This window comes from Oncorhynchus masou, chromosome 24 (genome assembly GCF_036934945.1).
Source record: "Oncorhynchus masou masou isolate Uvic2021 chromosome 24, UVic_Omas_1.1, whole genome shotgun sequence".
NCBI classification, from domain to species: Eukaryota; Metazoa; Chordata; class Actinopteri; order Salmoniformes; family Salmonidae; genus Oncorhynchus; species Oncorhynchus masou.
Window position 1 is genome coordinate 51,066,738 of NC_088235.1, and position 27,614 is coordinate 51,094,351.

The window sequence follows — 27,614 nt, forward strand, 5'->3', positions numbered from 1 at the left end:
TTAACAATCCGGTGTTACTCCAAGCAGTTTAGTCACCTCAACTTGCTCAATTTCCACATTATTCATTACAAGATTTAGTTCAAGTTTAGTGAATGAATGATTTGTACCAAATACAATGCTTTGAGTTTTTGAAATACTTAGGACCAACTTATTCCTTGCCACCCATTATGAAACTAACTGCAGCTCTTTAAGTGTTGCAGTTATTTCAGTTGCTGTAGTAGGTGACGTGTATAGTGTTGAGTCATCTGCATTTACTCAAAGCCAGTGGCATGTCATTAGTAAAGATTTAAAAGAGTAAGGGGCCCAGACAGCTGCCCTGTGGAATTTCTGATTCTACCTTGATTATGTTGGATAGGCTTCCATTAAAGAACACCCTCTGTGTTCTGTTAGACAGGTAACTCTTTATACACAAGAATCAGTCATTTGTGTAAGTGCTGTGCTCGTTTAATTTCCTTCCCTATAAGCCCGCTGAACTTCTGTTGTCAATTTGTTCACTGTAAAATAGCATTGTATCTGGTCATAATTTTTCTAAAGTTTGAGCCAGTTACTATTTTTAGGTAGTAGAATTTTGCTTCCCTCCAGGCCTGAGGGCACACACTTTCTAGTAGGCTTAAATTGAAGATATGACAAATAGGAGTGGCAATATCGTTCCCTATTATTCCCAGTAATTTTCTATCCAAGTTGCCAGACCCCGGTGGCTTGTCATTGCTGATAGACAACAATAATTTATTTGCCTCTTCCAACACTCACTTCACAGAATTAAAAATTACAATGCTTGTCTTACATAATTTGGTCAGATATACTTGGATGTGTAGTGTCAGCAATTCTTGCTGGCATGTCATGCCCAAGTTTCCTAATCTTGCCAATTTTTTAAAAAATTATTCAAGTAGTTGGCAATATCATTGGGTTTTGTGATGAATGAGACATCTGATTGAATTAATGAAGGAGCGGAGTTCATCTTTTTGCCCAACATTTCATTGAATGTGTTCCAAAGCTTTTTACTATCATTCTTTGTCATTTAGCTTTGTTTCATAGTGTAGATTCTTCTTTGGATACTGGATACTGCTTTCAAGCAAATTTCTGCAGCATTAGTAAAGATGTGATCAATATATAATGATTTAATTACAGTGCTGTTTGTAACTCCCCTGGTAAGTTGACTGATAACCTGAACCAGGTTGCAGGCACTGGTTACAGTTGGAAGCTTTCTCTTGAGTGGGCAGCTTGATGAAAGCCAGTCAATATTTAAAATCACCCAGAAAATATACCTCTGTTGATATCACATACATTATCAAGCATTTCACACGTTATCCAGATACTGACTGTTAGCACTTCATGGTCTATAGCAGCTTCCCACTAGAATGGGCTTTAGGTGAGGCAGATGAACCTGTAGCCATATTACTTCAACAGTATTTAACATGAGATCCTCTCTAAGCTTTACAGGGATGTGGTTCTGAATATAAATGGCCACACACACCCCCACCTTCGGCATTTGTGACCCAATTCAGTTAACTAGGCGTATGTTGGAAGTCACAACTTCACAGGAGAGCCATTTGAATATAAAATGTTTTATCAAAACTCGTTTTTTTGGCAGAAATGCCTTCTCGAACATGTGAACTTTCATGTGCCTTAATAGCACACTTGTATGCCATCTGTAAATACTAATAAAATGGTTAAATAGCGAGCCTTGTTGGTTAAGCCACAGAAAAAGTTGGCAACCTTCCCACTAGCTATGTTTTTTTTTCTGTATTATGCATTGGAGCTGCATAAACATTTTGCTCTCCATTTTATGGAAGATCAAGTTTTGAAATCAGTGGAATTAGAGTATGATAGCTAAAGAGATGGAGAAAACACCTGTCTTCAAACTGGGCAACTGTGGTATGGCATTCCTGACAGGGAGATGCGTCCATCATGCATGATGATGTATACAGGTAAGATAATCTAGCATTAGCTAGCAACATTTTCAGATATTACATGTTTCAAATTTTGATAGAAAGTGGTTTCATTTCAAGCTAAAGTGTACTGTTAGCTAGCTAGCCTATGTTAGCTGGCTGGCTCCCTAGCTGATGTTATTATTCATTTCCCAGAGCTGTTTGCTTTTCTAGTTAGAGCCTAATGTTAGCTAGCTAACATTGAACCCGGTTGGTTAGTTCCCAGCACTGTGGCATTGCTGGCACTGATCTTTGTTGTTTAACTAGCTAACGTTAGTTGGTTGGTTCGTTAGCTAACGTTAAGTGATGTGTGTACAACCCCCATTGAATATGGCTTGTGTCAGCAAACGTCTGCAAAAAGTGTAATGAAATTGTTGCCAGCAGAGTTGGTTAGGCTGTTTTCATGTTATCCAGAAGTAAACAAATCATCGACCAGAGCGTCAAGTGTGCGCTCCAAGAGCGAAACAAGGTGGGTGTGGCTAAAACTTAAGAGGGTGTGAACGATGCTGAATGTGTGTAGCCAAAGCAGAGCTCTTCACTAGATACCAAAACATTCAACGGTGATTATCTCAAAGGTGAGTTGATCAACTCTCAAAGCAGAATTACTTTCCCATTGTTCCTCAAATGCAGTGTATGATATACCATTTTGTAGCTCTGAGTCTCTACTTTTATCCAATGTATAAAAAAAAACATTTCAAATTTTGCTACAGAAGACCGAATACAGGTGGTGAGTCACATTTCTGTATTTTTTGTAGATCTTATAACCATGTATTGCTACCACTGTACCATTGAATGTCATCTGTTACTAGCAAATTATTGATTTCATCAACCTTGTTTCTTAAGCTACATATGTTAACGTGGGCTATTGCTATTGCACTTTTCTGGGATGCTTGATTGTTTTAATTGCTTTACTGAGAAGCTTAGCAGCGGTAGACATGCTCAGGTTATTTATGTTAGTGCAGGGTGAGCTGCACACAGTGGACTTCCTGCTAGTACACACCAACTAAGTGCTAACAGTATAACTCTGGTTCATAGGCACATGATTATATATACAACAGCTGTAGGATCAGCAGAGGCATTCAGGGCAGTAAGAGGAACATAAATTAGGTTAATTACATTGCGTCTTCCAGTGCTCCTGGGATAATGTACATTTGCTGAAGCATTATGACAACTCAGTGAAACAATGGTAGGTATTAAATGAGCTGGGCTTGGGTCTTTGTTAAGTCATTGTCTCAACACAGCCTTATAATGCTGTGAAAGGATAATAATAATAATAATAATAATAATACGAGCTTTGTTTTCAGAAGGTATCAAAATTATGTGGGTGTAGATACATGTTACACCCACAGAGCTGCAATAGTCTCGTTGCCAGTTATGGAGGGCTAAAAGTCTGCTGAACCATTCAATACCACAATTTAGGGAGGGCACAGGGTCAAATATTATAGGGAGTTTGTTGTTGTCAAGTAGTGACCCAATCAGTTCTTTAAAATCCATCTTCAGCTTTTCTGAGCATATGTCATTGAATCCCACATGAACTATGATATACTTGTTTGGGAGAGACTTATTGATATCCTATTCTCGTGCTCCTGAATAGCATAACATTTTTGCTCCAGGGACTGAGGCATTTCTCACCTTTGAGCTGCCCAATACAACAGCCAGAGAAGGGAATTGAGAAATCCACCCATTCCCACCCCTCACACAATTTGTTGAGCCTTTCACGGGCCCACGAGAAGCAGGATATGGTACACCCGCTGCTCCCGGCAATAGGTTCAGACCTCAGCAGGCAGTGCCCTGTCAGATCCAGAGACGGGGAAAGGAGCCGAACGACAACGACGGCGCTGCTGGAGTCAGCGTAGTTAGAGTTAACACCTCCGTTGCAGACACAGGCAGTTCCAGCGATGAAGGTGCAGGTAGATCAGGCACCAGTGAAGCTATTCCTAATGTCAATCTGCTCGGACCCCTCAGTCACCCCCGTCCGGTTAGCAGTATGCTGCTGCCTGCGGTTTCCACGACTTGTGACATTGACCAGCAGCTGATTGGAACAGTCTTCTTGCTGTTCTTCATCTACTTCACTATAGGATGGAGGAGGAGAAGCAGAAGGAGACCACTTCCTTGGCAGGCAAGTTCCAGGTAGCACAGGCCATTCGGATAGGGACAGATGACAAGGGGGGAAACATCCATTAGGCCCAAGCGGCATCCATAGGAGTTGAGAACGAGAAAGTTCCAATTTGCGTAGTATTGAGATTTGCTTGCTAAGCATAGCGACCTTATTTCTGTAGTCCTCCGCTAGCAAACAATTACCGCATTGGAACTCCAATTGTCAATATTGTCGAGGACAAGACCAAAATAAGCATAGCTTCTACACCACTGGAAATGTTTGTTAGCTATTCCAGGAGAAGCAGGCTCCATTGCAACCTAGCTAGCTATCTGGCTGGCTAGTTGGTAGCAGGTGTTGACACAGATATCCAAGTTCTTGAGTTCCTAAGTTTTCAGTGTCGAGTCGTTCTCTCCCGACAGCAGCTGTGTTCATTGCAACATTCACTCAATGCACTCTACGTTTTTACAGTGTGCATGCAGGTCAAGCCATTCCATCAGAATGTGTTATCGGACAGCTAGATATACCTATTTACATATTAATAGCTAATAGATTGCATTTGTTAAAATATGAGACATAATAATTGTAATCAGAAGATACTATTAAAATGTAAATATTATTGGTAACAGAATATATAGCAGAAGAATAACTGTAGAGTAAATAATGCTGTAATTGAAAATTGTACACCCAATGTAGGCCCCTTTAAGAGCTAGAATAGATGTTGTATCCTATGTTGTGATGATTCTTACCAAACATGTTGTCTTTTCACAATATTCAAATCATTAGCCAAACAGTTAACTAAAAACAAAGTTTCTACTGTACAAATTCAGGTAGGATCTTCCCCTTTCGTTCCATCTACATCAATTGAAAAAACATTTTGCATCAGAATCGGCGTAATGATATCATAATCTTCTCTATTTCGTGGCACCAATGTGAAGGGTGTGTGGTGTGGGAATAATGACAAGTGAACCTGGGGGGCTGTGTGTTTACATTGCCCTAAAAAAGGGAACCAGAACACGGAATTCAAGCGAACTGAACTCAGACCACCTCTCGAAATGGTCTCAGTTCGGTTCACTTCGGGGGCTCTTTTTAGGGTTCTGAGTTCCTTTGGAATGTGTTCACACTGCAAAGATTGGCTGAAAGTGACCAAGTGTGAAAACACCATTAGCTGCCTAGGGCCTGAATGAGGTGTGCATAACTATAACAGCGCAAATGTGGTAAAGGCCATCGCGTTGAATGACTGGACCAGATTCCAATGTTTTGGACACAGGCTGCACCTTGTAATCGGTAGGATACGTGTTACATATTTTTAAGGGACCTTGACTTCATTTCTATTATAATAACAATTGTAGCCTACTTGTACATAATTACACAATCATCAGCTTCCTATTCCCACTGCAGCCTATGGTTGCCTGGAAACTAATTAACTTAGGTTATTTAATAACTCATAATGGTAAAAAAAATAGTAATGCAATGATATTAATTAAATAATGAATCAGTGCTGTGCTTATAGCACACTACACTGAGTATACCACTGCTTTCTTTGAGTTCTATGCCATAGACCAGGTTTCCCCAGGTTTTTGTCGGAGATAAAAGACAAGACCAGGAAATCGTCTCCAAGTGATTTTAATTTTGGAAAACTGTTCCCAAGAATTCACGCATAACAGAGAGACACAAGTAATCAAGATTTGAAATGATGTTTAACGACCCTGGGATTATAAGCGCGGAATTCGACTCTGCCATTTGAGCATGCTTTTGCAGCACAGTCGATAGCGCGCCGGACCTCGGACTAAATCTATTTGATGATCCCTGCCATAGACTGACCAGGTGGATGCTATGAACCCTTATTGATGCCACTTGTTAAATCCACTTCAAATCAGTGTAGATGAAGGGGAGGCTACATGCTGAAGAAGGACTTTTAAAACTTGTAGACAACTGAGACATGGATGGATTGTGTACAGTTCATTTGGAAAGTATTCAGACCCTTTCCCTTTTCCCCACATTTTGTTACGTTACAGCTTTATTCTAAAATGGATAGAGTATAAATCCACAATCTAAACACAATACCCCATTAGGACAAAGCAAAAAAAACATATTTACGCAAGTATGAGACTCGAAATTGAGCTCAGGTGCGTCCTGCTTCCATGGATCATCCTTGAGATGATTCTACAACTAGGAGTCCAGCTGTGGTAAATTCAATTGATTGGACATGATTTGGAGAGGCACACACCTGTCCATATAAGATCCTACAGTTGGCAGTGCATGTCAGAGCAAAAACCAAGCCATGAGGTCGAAGGAATTGTCCGTAGAGCTCCAAGACAGGATTGTCTCGAGGCACATGGGTACCAAAGCATTTCTGCAGCATTAAAGGTCCCAAGAACACATTGGTCTTCATCATTCTTAAATGGAACACGTTTTGAACCACCAAGCTCTTCCTAGAGCTGGCCACCTGGCTCTTCCTAGAGCTCTTCCTAGAGCTGGCCACCTGGCCAAACTGAACAATCAGGGGAGTAGGGCCTTGGTCAGGGAGGTGATCAAGAACCCGATGGTCACTCTGACAGAACTCCCGAGTTCCTCTGTGGAGATGGGAGAACCTTCAAGAAGGACAGCCATCTCTACAGCACTCCACCAAATCAAGCCTTTATGGTTGAGTGGCCAGAACGAACCCACTCCTCAGTAAAAGGCACATGTTGAGTGATGAGTTTACAAAAGGCACCTAAAGGACCCTGACTATGAGAAACAAGATTATCTGGTCTGATGAAACAATGATTGAACTATTTGGCCTGAATGCCATGCGTCAAGTCTGGAGGAAACCTGGCACCATCCTTACGGTGAGGCATGGTGGTGGCAGCATCATGCTGTTGGGATGTTTTTCAGCAGCAGGGACTAGGAGACTAGTCAGAATTGAGGGAAAGATGAACAAGGCAAAGTACAGAAAAATCCTTAAAAACCTGCTCCAGTGCGCTCAGGACCTCAAGCTGACGACTCAATATTAGGAAGATTTTCATAATATTAGGAAGATGGGAAGATGCTCCCGAGTGGTACAGTGGTCTATGCACTGCATCTCAGTGCAAGAGGCATCACTGCAGTACCCAAGTCACATAGGGCAGCGCACAATTGGTCCATCGCCGTCCGGGTTTGGCCGCAGTACGCATCATTGTAAATAAGAATTTGTTCTTAACTGACTCTCCTAGTTAAATAAAGGTTAAAGAAAAAAATAAATATTGTTTTTATGATGTTTGGTATACTCAGTGTATATTTTGATGATCATGTTAAAAATGTATGTTTGTTAATATGTAGGTGTAATAATCCTACCTATTATCATATGTATAACAATGTTGGAAAATATTTGTTGAATTTGGTTTTGTAATCAGTTAGCACAGTATGTATTCGTTCATATGATCTCATTTTTGAAGTGATGTAATCTACCCTGAGATTTGTTTTAACCACGTCTGACTGAATAACTACGTTTTCACCCAAGCGTTTGAAAATCACAATTCATAATCGCAATTAGAATATCTGGCCATAAAATCGCAATGAGATATTTTGTCCAAATCGTGTAGCCCTAGGTGTTACTAATGAACATATTGAGGCTATCGGCATATCATATCTAAATATTTATATAGGCTTACTAATTATGAAGACGGTACAGAGGAACAGCTCAAATGGTTGAGATATTCCCTATATCATGTTGTCAAATGTCAGAAATTATACTCAGACATACTCCATGCAACCAAAAAAAACGGTTGACTCTGACAATTTCTACAATGCAAAATTATATTAACTCCTGCTCTCAAAAAGGGCACATGCCATTATTGCTCCGTGGTCATATTTCAACACGAGGTGACTAAAATGTCATTATTATGACTCTCCTCTAGCTCACAGTATTAGCTCAAGCACCCTTTTTTCTACACAGTGCCATAAAATGCAGATTCTCAGCCATTTCCACCAGTCCCCACTCTAGTGAAACCTTTCGCCCGCTCCTTAAAAGATCATCATTCTGTGATTATGACCAAACCCCTGTTGCCTAGCAACACACAATTAAGGAATATGCTTTCAGAGAGGCTTTGCAGGCGTCCATTAACAGATGAAATTACCAAAGCAACAAATGTCAGCCGCATGCACATTCATTTGTTGTACTGAGTATGTGTTTAACATGAGGAAACCCTTATGTGCAAAAGCGAACTAGGGTGAGCTATTATCATGGCTGCAGATTTTTACAGCAGAGAAAGATCGCTAAACAGAAAGAGTCCTTTAGACATAAACAGAAGAAGTACCATCTTTCCCCCCCCCCTGAGACTAGACAGACTTCATAAATCCATTTGTTCTCAATCTGTAGGGGAGCTGTCGGAGCCAATGGTTATAGCTCTAGTACTGGGGGAATCCAAAGATGTCAGCCTCGTCCATAAATAACGGAGTGAATCTGTGGATTAGCAGTGTTGTAAAAAGAAGATCTAAAGGACTAAAGCCATTTTGCTTCTCATTCCAGTAACTCAGAGAAAAGACACAATTGCTGATCATCACATTCATTTCATTTCAGCAGCACAGCTAGGATGTTGTCCAACCCGATGGATGCTGTCCAATAGCATTATTATTGAACAACTTTGATAATGAATCATACTTGTTGAAATCATAGCTAGTGCTGGTAATTTCTCACATCTTCCACATTTCTGTAGCACCAACGTTAGAGAGCTACAGTATAAAATATAGTTCATTTCAACATTCCCTACAATGGTCACTGCTGCACCTGAACAGAGACAATAAAAGTGTATGCAACACTACACATAACGTACAGCTCCAGGCTACTTCAATGCACTACAAGCAGAATGATGCTGTGATGATGCTGAAACCAATATTACATAACCCTTCCCACCAAGTCATCAGTCCTGAAGATTATGCTCTGTGTGGACAAGCATGTGGACAATTATGCCTTTGTTCTGTGTGGACAAGCTTCAAATGCCTACAGATGAGGTGAAGGGCAAGGAATATAGCTCAACAGCAAAAACAGCTCTCTTTTTCTCTCTCCCACACACACACACGCACAGACAGACACACCCAATGCAATTCACACAGGCACGCATAAACTCAAGGCTCCAATTCTCCCATGTTTAATCGTGACCATGGAATACTGTCCACCCAGATTGGTTGGACAAATACAACTACTGACAGGCTGTTTCTGCTTTAAAAAGCAGCGTTACCTCAGATAGATGACAGCTCACATCGTACCACATCACACTGTCCTTGCCCCACTCCCACCCTCCATCTTGGTCATCACAACCATTATGTGTGGCAAAAAAAATAAACAATACAGAACAGCATGCATCTCACAGATGACTGACAGTACACGAGTGTCTAAAATAGAATTCAGAAAGAGGTAGGTAGGGCTACTCTCAGAGCTTTTCAATGGGGACTCTGTCATTTTAGGTTCACAAAAGCGGACTATAAATAATTAGGGCATGGGGAGGATTAAAGGCTGATATTGTTAAAAAGTTACACTTTTAGGCCATTAATTAAGCCATTCATTTAAAAAAACATGATCTCAAATATGGATATACTTTAACTAACGCCATTCACGGAAGATATGGTAGACAAACTCTTAAGGATCGGAACCTTTTTTTCATTTTTCGCCTAAAATGACATACCCATAACCAAACCTAACTGCAAATCTAACTAATTCTTGATAACATTTGAAAGGAAACACTTTGAAGTTTGTGGAAATGTGAAATTAATGTAGCAGAATACAACACATTAGATCTAGTAAAAGAGAATACAAAAAAAAAAAATTGTATGATCATCTTTGAAATGCAAGAAAAAGGCGGTAATGTACTATGCCAGGTCAGGTGCAATTTAAATGTTGGCCACTAGATGGCGGACGTGTATTGGTAAAGTTTTAGACAGATTCAATGAACCATTGCATTTCTGTTCAAAATGTTGCATCAAGACTGCCCAAATGTGTCGAATTGGTTTATTAATACATTTTCAAGTTCCTAACTGTGCACTCTCCTCAAACAATTTCATGGTATTCTTTCACTGAAATAGCTACTGTAAATTGGACACTACAGTTAGATTAACAAGAATGTAAGTGTTCTGTCCATATCAGATATGTCTATGTCCTGGGAAATGTTCTTGTTATTTACAACCTCATGCTAATTACATTAGCCTACGTTAGCTCAACTGTCCCGTGGAGGGGACACCGATCCCGTATTAAGTTGAGATGTTTTTCCATTGTCAATCCAATACAAAGGCGCATACACAGGTTAACAATAAGCAGAGCTCCACACAGCCAAAGGGTAGATTGAAATGATGTGAAAGCAGCAAAGAGATAAATTCATATCAATCTACAGAAAAAGTATTTCAAACACTTCAACGTTGAGTGGGAACCAGATAAATGGCCCTTTTCGGGCACTTGGTTTAAGAGCACTGCATTACAGTATCCTGTATTCAATTCATGCCAAATAGCTGTCATAAAGAGAGCAGTTTCATAGCCTTAAATATTCAACTGTTATTTGAGAAAGGGGCTATCCTGATAAGGGTATAAAATAATTATTAACTTGATTGCAAAAACACAAAACCTAATTGTTGTCTTAGAGTACAGAGTGAATGGTTATCTAACCAGAGCTTCCATTTCAAATAGAAAACATCTATAACCAATGTTTTTTTATATAACCCAAGAGAAACCATACTCTTTCAGTAACCATACTCCTTCAGTAGCCAACAAATACACTACAGCCAAGAGACATTCTATACAGGAGGACTAGGGGAGAGGAGGAAGAGGAGGGAATGGTTGAGGGGATAAAAGTATGCTTTACTTGTATCTGGTGATGCCATGGTGGAGACGATGACAGGTGGGCCAGTACGGCGGCTAAGCTTCTGGTTGGTGGCCATAGTACTCTGGTTCTGCACGCTGGTACCCACTGGCATCATGGCTCCATCGGACGGGGTGCCCCCAGGCTTGCGTATCATCTGAGGGCTGGGGTGGGTGCTGTGCACGGGCTGCAGGCTGCGGTCCCGTTTCATCAGCTCCATGGGCACTGTGTAGTTGGTGGAGTATGCCCTTGGGGCCTGCTGAGGTGACGGCTGGGCCGGCATGCACACTGGCATTTGTTGTTGTTGCATGGATTGCATCTGCTGGGGCATGGCAGCCATCATCTGCATGCCCGGCGTCATGGGGACACCCGGGTGTTGGGAGAATGCAGACATGGGCCGGGACTGGACAGGGACCATGGCACCATTGTAGGTCCCTGGAGTACGAGGTCCTGGGTAGCCCTGTGTATTTTCCAGAAGTTGCTGAGAGGGAGCACTGTTGGGCCTCCTGGCCAGGGCCTCAGCCATGGTGGGGGAGATGGTCTGCATGGTACCAGGGGTCTGTGGTGGCATCAGCCGGGGGTCCATGCCCATGGCCTGCTGGTGCTGCTGCTGCTGGAGGTACATGTCAGAGCGGTGGCTGAAGCTGTTGGAGCGGCCCCGCATGTGGGCCTGTTGCTGGGGCGTGGGAGGGGGCTCGAAGGGCCTCTTGACGCTGATGGCCACCCGTGACAGCACCCGCGCCTGCCCTAGGTTGGGAGCCACTGAACGTACGTCATTCTCCTCCATGACTGCCAGCATGCCGGTTGTGTCAAAGCCCTGCTGGATGAGTGAGGAGATGGTACTCTCTGAGAGACCCTCGTTTCGAAGAAGAGCCAGGAACTCTGGGTCGGCGTTCCTCTTGTGATCCAGTGGAGCTGCAGGTGTCTGGTGGGCTGTGGGAGGTGGAGCGGGGAGGGCTACAGGGGCAGGTGGGATAGGAAGAGGAGCAGGAACAGGTGCAGGAACAGGGGCGGCGAGAGGAGGGTTGGGGTTGTAGACCTGCATGTTGGGCTGCGGAGCTTGTTGTTGTTGAACGCTGTAGGGCAATGTGCACTCCTGCCTTATCATCATACCTCGCTGCTGCATGCTCCCATCCAGCCCCTGAGTGTTAGGGTCCACCACCAGGCAGGTGGCTGCAGGCTGCTGCCGAGGGTCCACGGGATGGCCGTTGATGTCGGTATAGACTGTCTGGCCGGCTAGAGGGGTTGGCTCAGATGTGTAACGAGGTGAAGAGGCTTGTTCCATTCCATAGTGAGCAGGAGAGCTTTGGCCATCTGGCATCATATTGGCAGCGGCGGTTGCGGCTACAGCTGCAGGCTGATTGTAAACCTGGTTAATGCAATGGGCAGTTGGCGGAAGAGGGCGAGGAGGAAGAGGAGAAGAAGACGAAGGACCCGGAGGTAAGGGCCTCCCTCCCTGTCCCTGGTCCCATGGTGGGCGTCCCACTGGGTTCATCCCGTAGTGGGACGGGGATCTGCTGAGCGGGTGAGGCTGCTCCTGAGTCTGCTGCTCCACCCGGTAGAAGCCCCGGGGGTCCTCTGGTGGTCGGGGAGCCATAGCAGGGTCATGGGGATAATAGTTCTGAGAGGCGATGAATCCTCTGGGACTATTAGCCATGGGTGGACGGTCGTAGCTGTTTAGCTCAGGGACTGAGCCCTTTCTCATTCCCCGGGGATCGGTAGCGTAGCCTTGCTGACTGTACAGAGAGTCTTGGTAGGAGTAGGGGTCTCGTTTTAGATCCAGGTCCGGAGGACGCATCCCAGGGGGAGTCTCATAGTAACCTCCTCCCTCTGCCCCGTAAGACAGCGAGTTTCGTCGACCCGCTATCCTGCCTTGTTGGTCATACACGCTTTCTCCCCCGGCCCACTGACCCTCATTCCCCCCCAGGGTGTCCCAACTGTGGGAGCGACCGATACTCAACTGCTTGCTGGCGACGAGCATTGGAGAGAAAAAAACTGGACAGCTTTACAGAGGACAAAAAACAAGCAGGGAGTAGATGGTGTTTTCTTTCAAGTCTTCAGTTACAATTTACATCAAAAGAGTGGAAAGGAGGGAGGGAGGACGGAGGAGGAGCAAAAAGAGATGAAGCAGTGGGGTATATTGTTTCACCTGATATCCAGTTGTAATTTTTGGGGGCTCTTCTGAGGTCCTTTCTATTCAGTGGCTCCCCCTTGACAGGCAATCCTTGAATAATTAATCTATGGAAATATTGTTGCTAGTTGTGAGAGGACACCACACTGTGCAAATGCTGCAAAGGCAGCCCCAACTACTCCATTGAACCACAATGACAGGGTCCGTGCTTTTGCTGGCCACCAACCATGTAGGCTACCGGATGCGGTGAGAGGAAAAATACACGAAAGGGGGAATATTGGAGGGGGTGGGATGGGATTGTAGGCAGGGGCTTGTACTAATCCAGTAGGGTTTATCCTTCCCTTACTCTGGGACATTTTACTCACTCTGGCGATTGCTATGAGGGATTACAGTCTAAATAAAGACGGCTTAATTCTGCTACCCACCGTGACGTTACGTGAACCAACTAAAAAGTATCTCTGAGGATTCTGCTCATTTACGTAAGGGCAAACCTCCATCCAAATCCGTGGCCCGGGACACTTACCTGGGTCTGATCACTTGATTTTGTTGTCAATGACTTGCTGGGTCTCGTTCAATGAGCATGAGAGATTTACACTACCCCGCTAGTAGCCCTCAGGGAGGGGAAGGCAGGCAGGCGGGTGATTGAAATGAATACAGATCTCCCTGCTAAATCTCATGTGCCGTCAGGAAACATCAAATCCACTCTGATTGGACACTAATCCGTTGCCTGGGCCGACGCTGACAGAGTGACCACGCAACTCCTGTGAAACTCCTGTCACACTCTCCCCCCTCACTGAGAGGACCTAGTAAAATGTCACAAGACGACTGGCACCCGGAGACACAGAACCCACAGGGGGCAATGGGAAACTGACTGCTAAAAAAACATCTGAAAACGTTATTAAAGCATACTGCCTGCAACCCTTTAGAAATAATAAGCGTGAAAGAAAGTGACAAAAGCAAGGCTTGTCCTCAAAGCAACTATTTGCATGTACAATTATTGGATTAAAGCCATTTGCTCCAACCACAATCTGTCAACCTGCTGTTACCACAGCACTCCACCCAAAGCATTGCTGATCCCCTTTACCAAGCGAAGCTCTGTGTCTGGATTTTGCCCCTTGTCAGAGAGACCTGGGGGGAGAATGCACTTTTTGTCACTACACACACACTTCCCTAAGCAATCCTTGAAAACCTCTATGAATCCTTCCTATCCTCGCAGTCCCCCTGTGGTACATAATTCTTTGGCCTACCTACCTGCCTGGCCAGCTGACACTTGATTCCTGTTGGAGAGGTTCCCTGTTAACTAATGCATGAGAACAGATGTTAAGGCGGAGAAGACGCCTCCATTTTCATTAACCCTGTCCTGGGATCAGTGCTAGGGCATCATGTTTTCTGTTCCCATGACAGCTAGGGACCCTCTCAAATATCCCACCTCATTGGCAAATTATACTCGAGTTTACCCTGCATTCGGTTTTTAGACCATCGTGAAGACCTGCTGGATTGCAGTGGTGGATCGTGCTATCGTTCTTTAATCAGTGTTGTGTAATTAGGAAGAGAAGCGATAACACTGGACTGGATGTCAAAGGAAATGCTAATGCGCCCAATGCTGTTGCATTATGGGTTGACAGGAAAGGGGGGATTATCATTGATAGTGGAATTGACTTCAGACCAACTGACTTTTTCCCTGTGTTTTTATAGTTCCAGGAAACCATAGTTGACAGAAGGAAATAAGGCAAGTGAGATGGAGAGAGAAGGAAATGGATGGATGAGAAAGCAAGAGACAGGAGGCAGCTGGGGGCACTGATATTAAAATGAGAGCGAGAGTTTCTCAATTCAGTTTCATGCTTGAATGAATAGCAGGGTGAAAAGTAAACTAATTAAGTCTTTGGGGACTTTGTGGAAACCGAAAGGCATACACATATGTAGAAGCATGCACACGCAGTTATCTATGAAACAGCAACCCTACGTAGCACATGCCTTGTGGGAATAGGATTCAATTCACTTAGCAAAAAAACTAACAATAACATTGGTCACTGGAAGCCATTGTCCTGCCGCCAACACACACCCACGTAGACTGTGTACAACAACCCGTGTTTCAACTCCATCAGGGTAAACCTAAACAGCGCTATTCCCCTCTTTCATTGATTTACTTCTGTGATCTGATTCCCAAGAGTGTGCTAGACTAGACTACACATCTTTATCAAACAGTCAGGGTGGAACAGTTCTAGATAGAGTATGTGTGTTCTGGGTTTGTAGATCTAATCATACAGTAACACGAAGCAAAGACACTGTCGCCAAACCAAGGATGAAGGATCCCTACGCCTGAGTATACACAGGACATTAATGGGACAGTTCACTCACTCATCTTTCATCTTTGCACACTCCTTGGAGCATAGTGCCTCAACAAATGGATCCCCACGCTGCGGCAAGGTCCCAGGCCGGTGTGTTGTTGAGTCCCAAGGTGTGTACAGTCGTGGCCAAAAGTTTTGAGAATGACACAAATATTAATTTTCAGTCCGCTGCCTCAGTTTGTATGATGGCAATTTGCATATACTCCAGAATGTTATGAAGAGTGATCAGATTAATTGCAAAGTCCCTCTTTGCCATGCAAATTAACTGAATCCCCAAAAAACATTTCCACTGCATTTCAACCCTGCCTCAAAAGGACCAGCTGACATCATGTAAGTGATTCTCTCGTTAACACAGGTGTGAGTGTTGACAAGGACAAGGCTGGAGATCACTCTATCATACTAATTAAGGTCAAATAACAGACTGGAAACTTCAAAAGGAGGGTGGTGCATTGGAATCATTGTTCTTCCTCTGTCAACCATGGTTACCTGCAAGGAAATACGTGCAGTCATCATTGCTTTGCACAAAAATGGCTTCACAGGCAAGGATATTGCTGCCAGTAAGATTCCACCTAAATCAACCACTTATCAGATCATCAAGAACTTCAAGGAGAGCAGTTCAATTCTTGTGAAGAAGGCTAGAAAGTCCAGCAAGTGCCAGGAACGACTCCTCAAGTTGATTCAGCTTTGGGATCGGGGCACCACCAATACAGAGCTTGCTCAGGAATGGCAGCAGGTAGGTGTGAGTGCATCTGCACGCACAGTGAGGCAAAGACTTTTGGAGGATGGCCTGGGGTCAAGAAGGGCAGCAAAGAAGCCAGACTGATATTCTGCAAAAAGGTACAGGGATTGGACTGCTGAGGACTGGGGTAAAGTCATTTTCTCTGATGAATCCCATTTCCCACTGTTTGGGCATCTGGAAAAAAGCTTGTCCGGGGGAAGACAAGGTGAGCGCTACCATCAGTCCTGTGTCATGCCAACAGTAAAGCATCCTGAGACCATTCATGTGTGGGGTTGCTTCTCAGCCAAGAGAGTGGGCTCACTCACAATTGTGCCTAAGAACACAGCCATGAATAAAGAATGGTACCAACACATCCTCCGAGAGCAACTTCTCCCAACCATCCAGGAACAGTTTGGTGACGAACAATGCCCTTTCCAGCATTATGGAGCACCTTGCCATATTGCAAAAGTGATAACTAAGTGGCTCGGTGAACAAAACATCGATATTTTGGGTCCATGGCCAGGAAACTCCCCAGACCTTAATCCCATTGTGAACTTGTGGCCAATCCTCAAGAGACGGGTGGACAAACAAAAACCCACAAATTCTGACCAACTCTTAGCATTGATTATGCAAGAATGGCCTGCCATTAGTCAGGATGGAGCCCAGAAGTTAATTGACAGCATGCCAGGACGGATTGCAGAGGTCTTGAAAAAGAAAGGTCAACACTGCAAATATTGACTCTTTGCATCAAGTTCTTGTAATTGTCAATAAATATCTAAAGACACTGAAGCAGAGAACTTTGTGGGAATTAAGATGTGTCATTCTCAAAACTTTTGGCCACGACTGTAGGTCGTCACCCAAATTACAAAATGACATTGTTTTGATCTACAAATCGATTAGATTTGTGCCACAAATGCTGCAAAGTTAGCATTTGAAACAGTAGCCAGCTAAACAAAACCAAAGAATGGATTGCAGTCATACCTTGTCCATAGACTGCTTACAGTTTGTAATTTTGGTGAACTCTCCCTTTTGAAACACTGTGACATTCAAATGTAAATACTTGTGGAGGCACATACACAATTATGTGAGAGAAGACACAAAAGTGAGCCACTTGTACAAACCCAGTATTATACATTACAAGTGGAAGGTGAAACAAAATCAATCAATACAACGCAGACATACCTCAGTCGCCACACAATATTTCTCGGTAAACCTTAGCATTGTAAATACTTGCCACATGAACAGAAAAGGTCTTCCTTATTCATAAGGGGCTTGGTGTTCTTTGTTGTTGCATGCTTGACATCTGTGAAAGAGGCTACCCACACAGATGCCTACCTTTAATATGCCCCCTACATCTCACTGTCAGTCAAATCCTAGTTCTCTGCCTCGATATTAATAATACATCTCAGTCAAACAGAGGCAGGGGTGGAGGGTGTGTGTGCGTGTGTGTGTGTAAGCTCACATGCTATGAGCTCATTTGTACTCAGTACACCGCAAGCATGTGTGACCCTAGATCTGCTCTGAGCCTTTGACCCTGTTCAAGGCAACTCCTTTCCTCGTCTTCTGACATGCTACAGCGACTTCGCTAATGTCCCATTACATTTAGACATGCCACTGCTGTAGCCAGCTTTGTTCTGACATGAATACATGAAACAAGGACAAGGCATGAATACTGACTTCACATAAAAAAAACAACTGCCTTACATGCTGACCACACTGCTCGCGTCTCCCATCTCCTCATTGGTTTTTAGAAGCATATACCCACGTGGGTGATTGAATGCGGGATGGAGGTCCACACTCGGGTCCCGTTGGTGCTGGTAATGCAGAAGACGACGACTGAAGGAGAGACTACTATAAACTAACTAAGTTTCCCCTTATATCTGTGGATTAATTGTCGAGAACACAACAATTGTGTGTAACTCAAAATGGGTAAATATTTTACAAATATCCAGGACAAAAAGGACATTGTGCATTTCAGGTAAAATAACAACCTAATGTTTATATCCCTGGACAAATTAGCTAGCAACAGCATGCTAGCTAGCTAAATGTCCATGAATGTTTCATGTGTTTCGACCTGTCCCCAAATTAATATAGTTGGTTCAGAGTTAATTTTGATATTTCATGGTGTTCTGGTGTGGATAGACAAAATCAACAGACGCACGTGTGTGCCCAGTGTAGTCAGCATGTTAATATTCATACACATCGGTTCCCTCATTTCATGATTAAAATGTTAAACACACATTGACATATGGATGAGCTGGGCAGTAGGCAAACTGTAAGGGAGGGATTCAATTACACAGGACAGATTGACCTCAACACATTGTATGTAGCTATGCGACTCTGATAGCAATACCATGACTGCATTGTGACTGATCAGATTGTAATGGGGCATGTGGATACGCTTGCTAAATGTAGTTGGTCTTACCTACAGTCATATCATATTACTTTCTATGGTATTAATGTTTAAACAACATCTCTCCAAGATTCATACACTGCTCAGGAGGGCAATTTACGATGCAGAAACTGAAAAAAAAAACAGAAACTAAAGCCGATGGTAATGATTTCCTAGGTGTCAACCCTGTTACAGCTGTCACAGCCTGCATCCCACACTGCTCATCTATCCGCGTTCAATCTCCCATTAGCCCCTCCTCCTTCCAGCCCAGACACAGCTCTGTTAAAACAGCCTATTGTTTTCTCTTTGCAGTAGATTTGTTTTTCCGAGAACTAATTTCCACGTCTTGAAGGCAACCACACATACAAACTAGCTCCCACAAATACTGTAGAATGGGCACTCTAGCACGCACGCACACACACACACACACTCCTCCTACCCTGGGATTTGTGAGATTATGGACCCCAGATGATTTATTCTCCTTCTCCCCCAACATACAGTCCTCTATGACCATCTCCATAAGCCCATAAAGGGGCTGTGGGGTTTGGCTGGAAGCCTGGAACACAACCCGGGGGGGGGGGGGGTTGGTTGGGGTGAGTTCATCGCCTGACTGGATGCCAGGAGCAGGGGGTTGGAAGTATCAGGGGCCCAGGCTGTGCTCACAGTCTGGGTAAAAGGCTCCCATACAGGGGAAGTATACGTCAGGATACCTCTCCTGTTCTCTATCTCTCTAAAATGTTATCATGGCTGATGGCACAAAAACCCCTCACCTCTCCACTGCAATAGCCAACTAATGCTTTACCATCTGGTGTAAATGTGATGCCATGCATTACCCCAGGAAGTTACTGCAAATTGGAAGTAAATGTTAAGTGACCAACTAACATTGTTAGAGGTTTTGAAACATTTTACAACAAACATTTGTGGTGATTATTTTCATGTACATGCATGTGAAAATAACCACACTCACCATCTAGGTTTGTTCTATCACCCTCACCTTCACCCTACAACATCACTTAGGTCTGACTAAATATTGTGGCACTGTGTTCTGGAGTGTTACCCAGCAGCCGTAGAAGTAGCAAAGCCAGAGCATGCTGGGTACACAGATGGGGAAGGCAGACGAGACTAGGGGGCGAGGGAGGGGGTGCTCCAGTGTTGGTGAGGTGGGGTGGAGGGCGATGTCGGGCAACAAGCCGCTGCAGCTGGGCCAAGAATAAGATGATGCAGTCATACGCAGATGACAACTGATGTCTGACAGCAGATGTTTCTAACCATCTCCTCATTAAACTCATTACACTCATACCTGTATACAGGTTCAAAATGGCAGATTTGGACATTGATATAAGCGCCTAAATTGGAACGCAGTGGCTGTACAGTAACATGCTATACATGACATCAGAGCTAAGGGTCTCCGCTACACAGCTTTGTATGGGTTTTGAGTGACAGCCGTTCTTGTTGCACTCGGTGCTCATATTCAGAAGTTGCCCCCATCCCTCCCACCAATTAGGCAACTTTAGCAAATTGTTTGTTGTCTGAGAGGGAAATGCTGTCAATAACGAGAACTCTTTTGAAAGATGAGATAAACCAAAACACCCGTGAGTCCAAATGTGCACTTCACATTTCCATATCTTAAAACTTGTAATATACAGTGTCAACGTTTATGATCATTATGTTTGATGTACAGCTACAAGATGATATGGGGTTATACCCTGGGTTGTCCTGAACAGAATGAGCCTGTTTGTTGTATTGTGTAGAAAATTGGCCACGGACTATGCATCTGAATGCACTCATGACTTAATTCAATGCGCAACAAAATTTGTATCTGCTTCTCTGAATTGCCTTGTGAAAGCCTAACTCTGTAAGAACGTATTTTATCATTTATACTGAACAAAAATATAAACACAACATGCAACAATTTCAACGATTGTACTGAGGTGCAGGTAAAATAAGGAAATCAGTCAATGTAAATTAATTAGGCCCTAATCTATGGATTTCACATGACTGGGCAGGGGCGCAGCCATGGGTGGGCCTGTTAGGGCATAGGCCCACCCACTGGGGAGCCAGGCAACATTATTTTTCCCCGCACAAAATGGCTTTATTACAGACAGAAATCCTACTCAGTTTCTTCAGCTGTCTCGTGGCTAGTCTCAGACGATCCAACAGGTGAAGAAGCCGGAAGTGCAAGTCCTGGGCTGGCGTGGTTACACATGGTCTGCGGTTGTGAGGCCAGTTGGACGTACTGCCAAAAACTCTATAATGACGTTGGAGGTGGCTTATGGTAGACAAATTAACATTCAATTATCTGGCAAAAGCTCTGGTGGACATTGCTGCTGTCAGCATGCAAATTGCACACTCCCTCAAAACTTGAGGCATTGTGTTGTGACAAAACTGCACATTTTAAAAGTGGTCTTTTATTGTCCCCAGCACAAGGTACACCTGTGTAATGATCATGCTGTTTAATCAGATTCTTGATATGCCACACCTGTCAAGTGGATGGATTATCTTGGCAAATGAGAAATACTCACTAACAGGGATGTCAAATCAAATCAAATTTTATTTGTCACATACACATGGTTAGCTGGATAAGAGCGTCTGCTAAATGACTTAAATGTAAATGTAAATGTTAGCAGATGTTAATGCGAGTGTAGCGAAATGCTTGTGCTTCTAGTTCCGACAATGCAGTAATAACCAACAAGTAATCTAACTAACAAGTCCAAAACTACTGTCTTATACACACAAGTGTAAGGGGATAAAGATTATGTACATAAAGATATATGAATGAGTGATGGTACAGAGCAGCATAGACAAGATACAGTAGATGGTATCGAGTACAGTATATACATATGAGATGAGTATGTAAACAAAGTGGCATAGTTAAAGTGGCTAGTGATACATGTATTACAAAAAGATGCAGTAGATGATATAGAGTACAGTATATATGTATACATATGAGATGAATAATGTAGGGTATGTAAACATTATATTAGGTAGCATTGTTTAAAGTGGCTAGTGATATATTTTACATCAATTTTCATCAATTCCCATTATTAAAGTGGCTGGAGTTGAGTCAGTGTGTTGGCAGCAGCCACTCAATGTTAGTGGTGGCTGTTTAACAGCCTGATGGCCTTGAGATAGAAGCTGTTTTTCAGTCTCTCGGTCCCAGCTTTGATGCACCTGCACTGACCTCGCCTTCTGGATGATAGCGGGGTGAACAGGCAGTGGCTCGGGTGGTTGTTGTCCTTGATGATCTTTATGGCCTTCCTGTAAAATCGGGTGGTGTAGGTGTCCTGGAGGGCAGATAGTTTGCCCCCGGTGATGCGTTGTGCATACCTCACTACCCTCTGGAGAGCCTTACGGTTGTGGGCGGAGCAGTTGCCGTACCAGGCGGTGATACAGCCCGCCAGGATGCTCTCGATTGTGCATCTGTACAAGTTTGTGAGTGCTTTTGGTGACAAGCCGAATTTCTTCAGCCTCCTGAGGTTGAAGAGGCGCTGCTGCGCCTTCTTCACGATGCTGTCTGTGTGGGTGGACCAATTCAGTTTGTCTGTGATGTGTACACCGAGGAACTTAAAACTTACTACCCTCTCCACTACTGTTCCATCGATGTGGATAGGGGGGTGTTCCCTCTGCTGTTTCCTGAAGTCCACAATCATCTCCTTAGTTTTGTTGACGTTGAGTGTGAGGTTATTTTCCTGACACCACACTCCGAGGGCCCTCACCTCCTCCCTGTAGGCCGTCTCGTCGTTGTTGGTAATCAAGCCTACCACTGTTGTGTCGTCCGCAAACTTGATGATTGAGTTGGAGGCGTGCGTGGCCACGCAGTCGTGGGTGAACAGGGAGTACAGGAGAGGGCTCAGAACGCACCCTTGTGGGGCCCCAGTGTTGAGGATCAGCGGGGTGGAGATGTTGCCTACCCTCACCACCTGGGGGCGGCCCGTCAGGAAGTCCAGTACCCAGTTGCACAGGGCGGGGTTGAGACCCAGGGTCTCGAGCTTGATGACGAGCTTGGAGGGTACTATGGTGTTAAATGCCGAGCTGTAGTCGATGAACAGCATTCTCACGTAGGTATTTCTCTTGTTCAGATGGGTTAGGGCAGTGTGCAGTGTGGTTGAGATTGCATCGTCTGTGGACCTATTTGGGCGGTAAGCAAATTGGAGTGGGTCTAGGGTGTCAGGTAGGGTGGAGGTGATATGCTCCTTGACTAGTCTCTCAAAGCACTTCATGATGACGGAAGTGAGTGCTACGGGGCGGTAGTCGTTTTGCTCAGTTACCTTAGCTTTCTTGGGAACAGGAACGATGGTGGCCCTCTTGAAGCATGTGGGAACAGCAGACTGGGATAGGGATTGATTGATGCCGTCTGGGCCTGCAGCCTTGCGAGGGTTAACACGTTTAAATGTTTTACTCACCTCGGCTGCAGTGAAGGAGAGTCCGCATGTTTTCGTTGCAGGCTGTGTCAGTGGCACTGTATTGTCCTCAAAGCGGGCAAAATGTTAGTTAGTCTGCCTGGGAGCAGGACATCCTGGTCCGTGACTGGGCTGGTTTTCTTTTTGTAATCCATGATTGACTGTAGACCCTGCCACATACCTCTTGTGTCTGAGCCGTTGAATTGAGATTCTACTTTGTCTCTATACTGACGCTTAGCATGTTTGATTGACTTGCAGAGGGAATAGCTGCACTGTTTGTATTCGGTCATGTTTCCGGTCACCTTGCCCTGATTAAAAGCAGTGGTTCGCGCTTTCAGTTTCTGTAGGCAGGGATCAACAAAATTGAGTCGTGGTCAGCTTTTCCGAAAGGAGGGCGGGGCAGGGCCTTATATGCATCGCGGAAGTTAGAATAGCAATGATCCAAGGTTTTGCCAGCCCTGGTTGCGCAATCGATATGCTGATACAATTTAGGGAGTCTTGTTTTCAGATTAGCCTTGTTAAAATCCCCAGCTACAATGAATGCAGCCTTAGGATGTATGGATTCCAGTTTGCAAAGAGTCAAAAAACGTTTGTTCAGAGCCATCGATGCGTCTGTTTGGGGGGGGGGGGGAATATATACGGCTGTGATTATAATCGAAGAGAACTCTCTTGGTAGATAATGTGGTCGACATTTGATTGTGAGGAATTCTAAAATCAGGTGAACAGAAGGATTTGAGTTCCTGTATGTTTTTGTGATCACACCACGTCTCGTTAGCCATAAGGCATACGCCCCCGCCCCTCTTCTTACCAGAAAGATGCTTGTTTCTGTCGGCGCGATGCGTGGAGAAACCAGCTGGCTGCACCGACTCCGATAGCGTCTCTCCAGTGAGCCATGTTTCCGTGAAGCAAAGAACGTTACAGTCTCTGATGTCCCTCTGGAATGATACCCTTGCTCGGATTTCATCAACCTTGTTGTCAAGAGACTGGACATTGGCGAGAAGAATGCTTGGGAGTGGTGCACGATGTGCCCGTCTCCGGAGTCTGACCAGAAGACCGCCTCGTTTCCCTCTTTTACGAAGTAGTTTTTCTGGGTCGCCGGCTGGGATCCATTCCGTTGTCCTGGGTGAAAGGCAGAACACAGGATCCGTTTCGCGAAAGTCATATTCTTGGTCGTACTGATGGTGAGTTGACGCTGCTCTTATATTCAGTAGTTCTTCTCGACTGTATGTAATGAAACCTAAGATGACCTGGGGTATGTAAGAAATAACACGTAAAAAAAACAAAAAACTGCATAGTTTCCTAGGAACGCGAAGCGAGGCGGCCATCTCTGTCGGCGCCGGAAGTAAACACATTAAAGAGAAATAAGATTTCTGTGCATATTTAACATTTCTGGGATCTGTTATTTCAGCTCATGAAACATGGGAGCAGCACTTTACATGTAGCATTTATATTTGTGTTCAGTATAGCTAGTCATGTTGGCAATGGAAAAACCTTTCAAATTATGCCTACTTGACCCAGATTGTGATTTATAATGGACCGTTTTTGGATTGTATAAACAACAATAATTGTGTAAAAGCGGGGATGTGGGGCTGTGTTCCAAAGAAAACAACTACAAGTGTGCTTCTCTAGAGTTCCTCAACGGCACAGCTAGGAGAGATTTTTAAAAAGCACCTTATAGTTGAAGACTGAGTCATAAACATGCATTGAAATGACCTAGGAATTGTGCACATTTTGGGGAGGCTTGTGGCCACATGGAAACACCAGTTAGACCTCACTCAATCCCTCGTGATTTCTTTCTCTGATTTTGCACCTAGCCCAGATTTTCCCATAAATATTCTTATCATGTTACCTAATGTGTCCAGAGTATTTTCACATTTCAATATCAACAAATGTGGCAGAAAGTATAGATAATGTGAAATGCACATAAAATCAACTTTGTAATGTTTGGATTCAGTCATGTCAGGTGAACTGCTGTGTCCTCACCTTTAGGGTGCATTCGTAAATTCACTCGGGAGTGCCAGAGAACGCTCAGAGTGCGCTCTGGGTGTTGTAAATTCAGTGTTTCGCTCACTGGACCCTCTGGCCGAGTAGTAGGGTTGATTGAAGTATTCTGACCTTACAATGACAGTCAAGCACCCAAGCTAACTGGCTAAAGTTATCTAGCTTGCTAGCTACTTCCAGACATAAATGATAGAACACCTCACTGACCATTTTACTGGCTGTTTAAATGTTATCCAGACTAACTGTGCTGCTGGCAACAATTTAATTAAGCTTTTTTGCCGATGTTTACTGACACCGGCCATATTCAACGCGTGTTGAGTGTTCATAAAATTCATCAGTAATTCTGCGCTCTGGCACACTCAGACGTGAATGGTCTGAAATCGGAGTAGATAGCCAGGGTGAATTTGCAAACGTGCCCTTAGTCTAAACACTTTCCCATATTCTGCAGTTGCCATGGCACCCCAGCAGCAGCCTAAGCAGAGTGATCCTATAAATATGTAGCTACATATTTAAATATTTTTAGTTTTTTAAATATTTTTAGTTTTTTAATCAGCTGTTTTGTTTTTGATAACATTGAGTTTTTCTGCATATGTCTGGTGGTTTTGACCCACAGATTTGCAAATGAACTGGCAGGTCAACACTTCTTGGCTTGTCTAGCTGCCTAGCTGGCTAATTGTTTTTGATCTAATGTTTATTTGTTTTACCCCTTTTTCTCCCCAATTTCGTGGAATCCAATTGAAGTGCTACAACCTTGTCTCATCGCTGCAACTCCTGCACGGACTCGGGAGAGGCGAAGGGCAAACCCTTCCCTAACCCGGACATCGCTGGGCCAAATGTGCGCCGGACCCATGGGTCTCCCGGTTGCTGCTGACTGTAGCAGAGCCTGGACTCAAACCAGGATCTCTAGTGGCACAGCGATGCAGTGCCTTAGACCACTGTGCCTCTCGGGAGGCCTGTACCAGCCTTTTAGTTTCACCTGGCTGCAGGTTCCTGATCTTTTGAAAACATCAATTGAAGAGTCACCTGAAGCTTGAGATGAATTGAAGATGCAGTAAAGGAATGAGGTGCTGAGGCAGAGTGCTCGTAATGAGGACAACTGGCTACAACAGTGTGTGGTGACATTTCTGGCGCCCAGAGCTGCTGAGGCATCACCTAAGTGGGTGCCATAGATATAGACCAATTCCCACGAGTGTAAGGGGTTAAAGGTCAATTCTGTAACTTTCATTTCTAGTCAAATGTGCGGCCCCTTCACTTCTTTGTAAACCAAGTGTGTGGGTCTTAGTGAAGGCTTTTTGTTTTGATTCCTGGCTAATGTCTTTAAATATGTGTCCTTGAGTTACCACCTGGGAAATGAAATGAAACCACCCTTCAGTCTACATACACTTTGGACACGAATCAGACTGAAAACTAAAACACTTACTGTTTTCTTCAGTGGTAAGGAATTGCTCTTCAGGACCTTTAACGATGTAATCAATAGTCAGCTAATAAACAGAGATTATATCGACACGGTTACTCTTAGAACAGGAATGCAGTTAGTTTGCTCGGCTTTCCAAATGAGACCAATGGAACACCCAATCACACTGTCATTATGGTCCACGGCTGTGACATACTTACAAAGACCAATCTTGTTTTCATTCATCAATATTGACTTATTTTGTGCTTCAGTTCTGGTAATAGATTCAAGCAGTTGGTTTGTTTACCTTGTCAAGCTTGTTCTAATGAAGGAAATAAAATGTGCACACAGAACATTTCTTGCTTCAGAATTGTTCCCCCCCGCCACCCCCACAACTACTCATTCAAGTACTTTGCAAGCAATGGTGTGTGGAATTATTTACACATCATGATAGACCAGAACTGCATTACATCACCAATCTACATCATGTCCATAAAGACCATGTACTGTATGACCCATGGCCTACTTCATAGTTTTACATTGCATGTTAAATATCTGATTGACTTATGCACAATGTGTGAAGTACATGAATAAGCATAATTTACTACACAGTTAGATTCAGGGCTGCAGAACAGGCCCATTATAGAGTTGCACAATAATAGTGTTTAACATGACTACCTCATCTCTGTACACCACACATAAAGATAATTGTAAGGTCCCTCAGCCGAGCAGGGAATTTCAAACACAGATTCAACCACAAAGACCAGGGAGGTTTTCCAATACCTTGCGAAGAAGGGCATCTATTGGTAGACAACCAGCCACTACAAAGATACAGGCATCCTTCCGAACGAAGTAGCCGGAGAGGGAGGAAACCATTCAGAGATGTCACCATGAGGCCAATGGTGACTTTAAAACAGTTACAGAATTTAATGGCTGTGACAGGAGAAAACTGGAGGATGGATCAACAACATTGTAGTTACTCCACAATACTAACCTAATTTACAGAGTGAAAATAAGGAAGGAAGCCTGTACAGAATACAAATATTCCAAAACATGCATCTTGTTTGCAACAAGGCACAAAAGTAATACTGGCAAAAATGTGTTGTTTGGGGAAAATCCAATACAACACATTACGGAGTACCACTCGCCATATTTTTAAGCAAAGTGGTGGCTGCATCATGTTATGGGTATGCTTGTAATTGTTAAGGACCGGGAAGATTTTCAGGATTATAAAAAAAAAACAGAATGAAGCTAAGCACAGGCAAAATCATAGAGGGAAACCTGGTTAAGCCTGCTTTCCACCAGACACTGGGAGTTGAATGTACCTTTCAGAAGGACAATAACTTAAAACAAAAGGCCAAATATACACTGGAGTTGCTTTCCAAGATGTCATTGAATGTTC

At 43.8% G+C, this 27,614-nt stretch overlaps 1 protein-coding gene across 1 annotated transcript in view; it reads right to left on the bottom strand.

Moving 5' to 3' along the window:
* LOC135511397 (uncharacterized) overlaps window positions 1-12,810 on the bottom strand; it is a 48,492-nt gene extending 35,682 nt beyond the window's left edge. Inside the window, exon 1 of the mRNA XM_064932922.1 lies at window positions 10,833-12,810. Within this exon, the coding sequence (XP_064788994.1) occupies window positions 10,833-12,810 (1,978 nt within the window). The remainder of the gene's footprint in view (window positions 1-10,832) is intronic.
* Window positions 12,811-27,614: the final 14,804 nt, after the last annotated feature.